We start from the raw sequence: 9,267 nt of genomic DNA on the forward strand, positions 1-9,267 counted from the left end.
TGCTATTCTGAAGGCTCATTGTGTAAGCAGCTACTGAAGCAGATCCTCTCATTATATTTAGAGTTTTTTTAGCTCAACCTCTGTGCTCAGCATATACTATACGTTTGCCTTGAAAGACTCTTGTTTAGCTAAAGTTTGCTGCTTTGCTTGCCATTCTGATTTGAAACGGCTGGATCTCACCAAAGTGAATCAGAATATGAATATCTTTTAAGGTATTCCGATATTTCCCCAAATCAATTGTACAGTCAAAAGGAAGTCAATTTCCTATTTTTAGCCAACCTAAGCACTAATATATACCAGTTTTTTGTTTTTCTGTTTTTGTAGCTAAGACTGAAGTATTTTTGCTGATGTTGCTGACAGTGCTGCAGACAAATTCTCTGAGGTTTTCCTAATGCGACTGACACATAAGCGCATCAGAATTAATTTAACCCATAGACACATTAAACATAGACTAGCTTTTCTTAGAAGCTTTAACTTAATGGTCAACTTTGCCATGCCTACATAATTCTATTACACAATGCACCCAGCAGTGAAGTAGATCAATCAGTCAAAGGAGGACTAAGTCATGCCTTGGCATCTTCCAATCAGTCTCCTCTTTGGTCTTAACACCATCCAATGCAACACATAGTCATTTCCGGCTCTTCTTTAATAATTTAAACAAACAGCCAGGCCAAGTGGATAAAGAAGTTAAATCCACATAAGTAAGCATCATACTCTATTTACAACGGGATCAATAGGAGTGTCCCAATCTATTGAACCATGTTAAAAGCAAAATGGCTTAAGCTTTAATGCAGAAAAAGCACATTTCAAAGCTTTTTGATCCAGTTCCAGGTGTAACTACCCCCCCCCCCCCCCCCCGCAATTAAGTCCAGATTATATTTAAGGAGCAAACATTTGAATGTCATTTTTCTTCTCTCTTAATAGATCAGTGACATTAAAACTGTTACAGTGACTCTAAGGAAATCAGAGGCAATTACCCAGGGGAGAAATAACCTTTGAACTCCTGAGCACTTTACTAGTGCACATATTAATAATATTGCCAGATTTCTTATAATCCCTATCAGGCATTACATGAAATTACATGTAATCTATTTTTGCCCTGTAAAGACAACGTCAACAACAAAGTCTTCTGTGCTCAGTTCCCCGTAGGTCAGCTTCAGGCTGTTACCCTTACTTTACCTCGAAGGCAAATGACAGCGGCCCCATCCCAGGCATCCCAGAGAGTGAAACAGTTAAACAAATGGGAAGACACATTGCAGAGCATTCAAGAGATAGCATCAATGGTGGAAAGCTATAATATTATTAAGTCATTCTGTAGTTTGTCAATAGATGTTTCATTGGATTGTAATTGAAAATAAAAATGTAAATATTACTTATCCCATTTTGCTTGGCTTTTTAAAATTCAAAAGGAGTCTCCACTTATCAAAGATGGCTTTTTTAGTTGCTGTGCATGTTCCCCAAGGCTTTAACATCTTGTTTTTTGTGGGGGGGGGATTAAATACAAAATGACATTTTCCTTTTTACACTAACTTTAATAGAACTTGAACCCGTACTGGTATCAAACCCTATTGCACTTTATCTTTGTTACATTCTTAATTGTGCTCATGCTTTATGCTTTATCTTTATGCCCCAGCAAATTAATTTTTCAGACACTGATGTTTATTGAAGAGGTTTCGGGGTTCTTTCCGTCACTGAATGATAACAGTATATGATGTCTAATGTCTAAGCACTGTGTCCGGGAGAAAAACACTTAAAAATCCCATCAACAGAGAGTACCACACTGACCTCAGCATTCAAAAGGCCCATGATTGGGATTGAGAAAACACAATAAACCATAAAATGTGGATGACAAAAGTTTCAAGAAGACCAAGATCTATCGTTCCAGGTTTCATATGTTGGTAAGTTTGGTGCAGCAGACCATGCTCGACATATTGATGGTTTTCTTTTTGCTGTAGTTTGTATGCATGGTTATTTTCCAGATGTTTAGATTTCCATTCCATATCTGAGCTAAAGTAGCAAAAGATTAACACATAAGCTCCAGATGTCTTTTAATTCAGAAGAGTTTCGAGCAATACATGTTTAAATAAAAATAAAGCATAAAAAAGACCTGAGAACACATAGACGAATATTTCTAATAGGAGAATAGCAGGGTGAGTTCATTTGGTAATGCTTTATTTTAACAGGTGTCTATTAACTATTAACTAAACTATTAGTAAATACATTAATAAACATTACTTACTAGTCTGATAATAGTTAATAAACCATTTGTAGCTTTATTAGTAAACTCTGGATATTACTTAACAGTTAATAGACTATTTGTTACTTGTATTTATAAGCATTAGTAACTAGTCTATTAACATTTGTCTAAGTTAATAAACTGTTTGTTACTTGATGTATTATAACTTATCTCAATTAACATACTTGTCTTAAAAAAGCCTGTAAAGAAAGCACATTATGTGCACAGAAAACCACACCAAGGCAGGCTTTATCATTGGGCAGTTGGTTGAAATGGCCAGCACTTCAGAGCAATGTTGGAAATGAAATTCCAACCAAGAAACGGCATACTGAACTGCAAAAAATGTAAAAAATGCAAAAAATGTACACTGTATCTGGACATCAATAGTTCATATTTTTTTCCTTTAAATAACAAATTAGTATTTGTAGTGTTCCAGTTCTGTTTTACAGGAAAATAAATGTGTGTTCTCTACATAAGGGCATTAAATGTTAAGCATTATGGATGTGACATTTGCACACAAAATGCTAATTCTGTGGCCTTATTTAAGGACTCATTTAAATAATTAACTAAATGTGATTGATTATTTTGATAATATGATTTTTCATCTCTGTCCTGTTCAAATTTAAAGCTTCACCATTCCTCCTTTATCGCCCAAAGAAACTTGTGTTATGGATGTGACAGAAATGGACAAGCGTTATTGGGGTCACTTACATGTTCTCGGAAATCTGTGATTTGTGGAACTTACACTCAAAACATTTAATGCCATTTCATAAGGACAACTTGGCAGCTCACCAAAATCATATTAAGTAATACCTCATACATATTAATATACAGTGTTATGGATGTGACGCCGTCTGAACTATATTGAAAAAGTGTATTGAAACCTTTTTAAAAACACTTTAAGCTCAGTAATTACGTCAGAACCTGTCAGTGTCAGTAAGAGAAATAAAAACTACAGCGCATTTTATATTTTTTGTTTTAAAGGGGACCAATCAGATTACAAACAGGCCTCCTTTCTCCCGTCAATGAGGAAGCAAGTCGTGGATCACAACAAAGTAGACATGCTGTACATAAAAAATGAGGCAATAACTATTGCATGTAAACATGCAAATTTAAAACAAACAAACAAAAGAACTTCCTGAATTGTAAGGATGTAAAGTGAAGTGAAATTATTTTATTAAAGAAGTTAAGATTGCGTATATATTCAGTTTAAAGGAACATGTTTTGGTGATCTTAAAACAAATATTTGACAACTTTTCAAAATATGCCTTGTGTGGATTATATGTGTTTTTGACACTTTTCCACAATTTTTGTATTCATGAAGTCCTATTGCATGATATAAAATAAGAAGGATGTTCTGGTGTGATATAATGAAAATGTGCTACTATTAGTGATTTTAATATGTATTTAGCTTACATTTTGCAATCACATCTCATCAAGCTTAGTATTACTTCAGGACATTATTGTCACATCCATAACGGTCACATCCATAACCCTAATTTGGGCAATTCTTATTAATAAATGGTAAACTTTTTTTATTTCATAACATAAGTTTAACAAAGTTAGCTTTGCAGAGAAAGTTTGGAAAAAAATATTGTAGTATACAACTTTTAGAAAAACTTTACTAAGAAAATGTTATGGACGTGACATTTGCATTATTTATAAACATCATTTTAAACTGCTGTAACATTGTTTCTTTTTATCAGCAAAATGTAGTATTATTGTCTTTCTATTGCATACCCATTGAGTTCATATTGGGCATATTTACAAAATTATACATAAAACAGTTATCCTACAATTGAAACCTAACAATTTATGAAAATTAGACTTCTGTAAATGTTGCTTTCTTGTTTTTCAACTTTTACTTTAAAAGACTGTAATGTACAAAAAGCACAAAGTGAACCAAAATAATACATCATGCACAAATATACACATTTTTGAAAAAAATGAGAAATATATATATTTTTATATAGGCAATTACAGTTTTTCATGGTCAGGGGCACTTTATCATGGAATTACCAAATATGTATTGACAGTGACCAAATATTTTCAGTGCTAACACCCATGGGTACATCACTGTAAAAGTATTTTTGAAATGTTGTTTCCATATGGTTTTAAAAGTGAAATCGAGTGAATTAAGAATTAATAAACATTTTAATTGGTGTGTTTCAAAGTTTGACAAAGTTGGTTTTAATGTAATGTTCTAACTGGGAGAAATAAAGTTATGTCTAAACCAAAGTGGTGCCTTGTCTTTAGTAGATTTCTTGATTTATTAAAGTGCTTACAACCATGCTTCAAACAGGCTGTTAACAAATTAAAATGTGGTTGACTATTTGAATGGCCTATTCACTCTTAACTATTTAAAAATATGGTTATTAATAAATTGCAAATATCCTAATAACTATTAACAGGCTAGTAACTGGTGTTTATTAATATGTTTCTCCTAGTTTGTTAATAGTTAATGCTGATTTATTCATGGACTTACTTCTAAATCATACCACAACATTTGCTCTATAAGTTTACATCAAAGTAGGTTTGAGAAATTAAGAAAAGTTATAATACATCAAGTAACAAACAGTTTATTAACGTACAAAACTGTTAATAGAGTAGTTACTAGAGTAGTTAAGCCAGCTTGATCTGAGATTCTAAAGCACAGCATTTAATTGACTGGAGACAGCCTTCGATTAGGATGCGACCAATGCTGACTAAATTAACTCTGCTCTGTATTATGAAAGCGTAAGTTATTTCTTAAATGACAGTAGAAGGAAGATGAGTATCAGGTCATGTGTTCACATTTGGTTCATTGGCTCGTTCTTCTCAATGAGAAATGGAAGCTGTCGCTAGCCAAGAGAGAGAGAACAGATGAGGAGCCAGGTGAAGCCTGAAAGAGTGTTAAAGAATAGGCACCAGATGCAGCTGAATAAATCTCTAAGTCCCCAGTGACAATGAATAAAGTATTGCAGCCTTCTAAATGTACCTAGGTGTGTTACTGCCACAGGCTTTCAAAACACTTGATAGATCTTTTTAGAAAGCTTTGGAAAGGTTTTGGATGGTTTACTCAGGGAACTCAAGTTGTACATCATTGCCACAGCTATTACAGCTCTGTACAATTCTCCTCTCGGCTCTGACTCTGCCTTGCAAGGGAAGTAATGCATCATACCGGGCAACTACATCTGAGATACTGAAGCTGAACCCAACCAATACTGGCCTAGTTTTGTAAGCGTGCACGTGTCCGGTCTGAGGATCTTATTCAAGACGTTTGGGATGGCACAAATATTGCAGAGGATGTGCTGTTCAAATCGGAGGCCACATCATTAGGTTTGATCCTTTATCAGGATTCTTTTGAAGTGGTAAATCCCCTGGGGTCTGGGAAGAAAAAGCACAAAATACATGCATTATATGTCACCCTTGCAGACCTTTTGCCCCACAATTGATCAAGCATAGATCAAATATAACTTATCCTTCTTTGCAAAGAACAAGACTTCAAGTATTTTGGGCAAGACTTAGTTATGGGCTCCCTGGTAAAAGACCTGAAAGATATCGAGGAACATGGCATTGCCTTGCATGATGGGCAGGTGTATAAAGGAACGGTGTGTGCCATTGCTGGAGATAATCTAAGTTCACATAACATTGGAGGCTTTGTTGAGAATTTCAGCAATAGTGTGTATTTCTGTAGATACTGTGACATCGACAGGCAGACATTTGAGTCAGCTACTTTCTCTAGGGGCACTTACAGGACAACACAGTCATACAAAGATCATGTACAAAATGATGATGGGCATTCAGTTTCTAGTGGAGGTATCAAATTTGACTCTGTATTTAAAGACCTTACATACTTCCATGTCTGTCTGCCTGGGTTACCTCCCTGCCTTGGCCATGACCTTTGTGAGGATATTGTGTCTACTTACCTATCTATAATCATCAACCACCTTGTTACAATAGACAAATAATTCACCTATCTTGAGCTTAATCGCTGGATAAATCAATTCAAGTACCTTGGAAATGATGCCAATGATAAGCCATGTGAGGTTAACCCAGGGAATGAGAAACTTGGTGAGCATGCTGTCCAAAACTGGTGTTTGCTGAGATCGTTGCCTGTCTTAATTGGGGAGAAAATGGAAAGTCCAGGGTACGGACAGATTGTTGAGCTTATTTGTGCACCAACTATCTCTGGGCAGATAGCCTATTTAAGAGAAGATTGATGAATATTTGTATTTTAGAATGCAGCTCTTTCCTGGTCACCCTCTTAAGCCAAAGCATCATTACCTCATGTCATTTTCATGTCATTATGTCATTATCCAGAGCTCATTGTCCACTTTTTGCCACTCATTCATCTGTGGACTCTAAGGTTTGAGAGCAAACGTACATATTTCAAACAGTGTGCAAGGAAATTGCATAACTTCAAGAATCTATGATCAACTTTTGCTGAGAGACATCAGCTTCTGCAAGCATTTCTAAGTGCTGGCAACTTCTTTCCACCTGTTGTGCAAATAGAAAAGGGAACAGAGTTTTTCTCTCAGGACTACAATGATGATATCAAACAGTTAGTTGCACATCATAACTTTGAGCCTGTAAACACACTCATTGCTCATTAAGTGACTGTGAAGGGTGCAAAATATAGAAAGAACAGGTTTGTTCCATTAAGTGAAAGTGATGAGGGGCTTATATTTGGGAAAATACAGCTGATTCTTATTCATTGGGATTCAGAGGTATATTTTGTCACTGAGAAATATCAGGTTATGTGGTAATGTAGGTGTTCATTGTCTTGGGTCTACATCTATGGAGAAGAAATACAGTTGTGTTAATCAAGGTAACCTGCTTGATTACTACCCATTGCCTGACTATAAAATGTGTGGCATGGCACTAATTGTACTTCACCACTCTCTTCCTTCACTGTAGAACAATATCCAACCTTGGATGGAGAGATCAGGGACGTTATCCTTAAAGCTTTGCCAAGTCTTACTGCAGAGAGCCAAGAGCAGCTCCTGGAGAAGCTACAGAGCTGTGGAGTACAGACAAAAGAAGACCTTAAGTTTGTGAAGCAGGAAGATGTTGGTGAACTGTTACAGTCCATTCAATGCCGAAAACTACTGGATGCATTCAAATCAGGTAATGTAGGGCCCTATGCAAAATTACTTTAGGATGGTTTGTAACAAGAATAGAACATTTTGATATTTTTCAGCGGTCGAGTCCCTCTTCACTCTCCAGCCCATCACCACCTTCCAGCCTCTTGTCACTTTCTAGTCCCTCAGCTACAAGCAGCCCAGGAAGCAGTCATTCTTCAATACGCATAACCTGGCCAGAAAACTTCAAAGTGCCTTGGGACCAGATGCTAGTAGGAATACGCTAAGCCAGTGCCAATGGCACAAGACCTTCACCCGCCGATCAACGACAGACGGTTAGAGTGCTGGCAGACGAAATTAGAAAATATGAGGCAAACCCCACCCGCTCACAGTGTCTCACAATCTGCCATAATATTGTCAGAAAGTACCCAAAGAGCTTTGCAGATGTTTTCCACAGAGGGGTGACAGTTGGAGGTGGCTGTAATAACTTTTAATTAAACTGAAAACAAGAATTGAAAATCTGAATTGCAACAGCAGTTTAACACATCACAGAGCCTCAAAAGATGGTACAAGACTCAAGAGGGAGCCGACAGACATGTATGGAAGTACAAGGTGGCAGCCTGCACTTCCTCCAGAAGAAAGTGATTAAACACTTGAAGAGAAACAGCAGCGTTTTGAGGAATTTTACAGACAAGAGGGAAAGATGGGAGCAGAGAAAGGAGAGGTGAAGAAGCTTATGGAGATAACATTCAGCCTACACCCATTGAGAAACTGAGAACCAAGTGGCCTTTCCTTTTCCTTCAGAAGTGCTTATATGGTCAGTTTGAGCTGCTCACAGACATAAACATCCTCCGTGTCTTGGAGCTTGCAATGGAAGAGTGTGGGAGAGCCATCATAGAGTACTTCAGGAGCAAACCGAGAAACAAAGATGTACAGGTAGTTCTCTCTCAGGGTGAGGCCTGTGAAGTAGCACTCCGTGTTGTCCAGCTGTTGATGGCACACTTCACAGAGAACACGGTTGATCTGATCCTTAATGCAGACGTTCATGTCTTATTTATATTCACATACATTTCTCCCCAACTGAAATTCATGTTTTTTTCATTGTTTGCATCTTGCAGGTGACTGCCACAGCAGCTGATGTTGAAAGGAGCCTCTCGCTGCCCGGAACTCCTCGTCTGATACTACTTGGTATGTTTGGAATTAATTAATTGAATTGAATCTTATATTGCAGAATTGCTTTATTGCAATTTATATTCTGCTAGTATTTTAATATAAATTTAACAGATTTTTTTTTTACCGTGTAGTCACATAACATTCTGTCCCTTCTGGCTTCAAGGTCTGCAGACAATATCCCACTTCAGCAGGTATTCAGCAGGCAGCGTCAGTTGTCATGCCTCGTTGAGCCCTACAAATCTGTTTCCATTGCCTTGAAAAGTTATAGTTAAGGTAAAGTTGCTCATTCTGGGCACATTGCAAGCTTAGGGCACTTTATACGTTTTTTGAAATTTCCATTAGAACAGAATTAAACTCGATCAGAGTTGATGCAAAGACTTGGATGAGGTTTATTCAAAGACAGATAGTTTTAACTCATTAATGGACTGTTTTGGTTGGACTTTCATAATTCAGACTGTCATAGCTGATTGAGTCAGGAATTAATCTCTGTTATCAAATGTATCGGGGCTTTTTCATTGAGAGATGTGTTGACTCGTATGACTCTACTTCTAATCTCCGATAAGTCATTAAAATAGTCCCTGCCTGGTTACAATTGATAGCCACGCTTAATACGAATATTACTTCATATGGTTCCATAACATTGCTCATAAATAGGTCTTCATGGGACAAATTAATTGCCTCTGTTACACTCCGTAAAACATTTTTAGAGAGCCTAAAAGTGAATCCCTTGCAAATGATAAAGAGCCCATCCTTGGGAAATACATCTGTTTCATTTGCCATTTCTAAGTATTTTTG

General features: G+C 36.7%; 1 protein-coding gene across 1 annotated transcript in view; it reads right to left on the reverse strand.

Annotated features, from left to right (window-relative positions):
- The window catches only part of LOC136758315 (monocarboxylate transporter 13), a 30,705-nt gene extending 22,359 nt beyond the window's left edge, over positions 1-8,346 (reverse strand). Inside the window, 1 exon segment of the mRNA XM_066712563.1 lies at positions 8,136-8,346. Within this exon segment, the coding sequence (XP_066568660.1) occupies positions 8,136-8,346 (211 nt within the window).
- Between the last annotated feature and the right edge of the window lie 921 nt (positions 8,347-9,267).

This window comes from Amia ocellicauda, chromosome 9 (assembly GCF_036373705.1).
Source record: "Amia ocellicauda isolate fAmiCal2 chromosome 9, fAmiCal2.hap1, whole genome shotgun sequence".
Classification (NCBI taxonomy): Eukaryota; Metazoa; Chordata; class Actinopteri; order Amiiformes; family Amiidae; genus Amia; species Amia ocellicauda.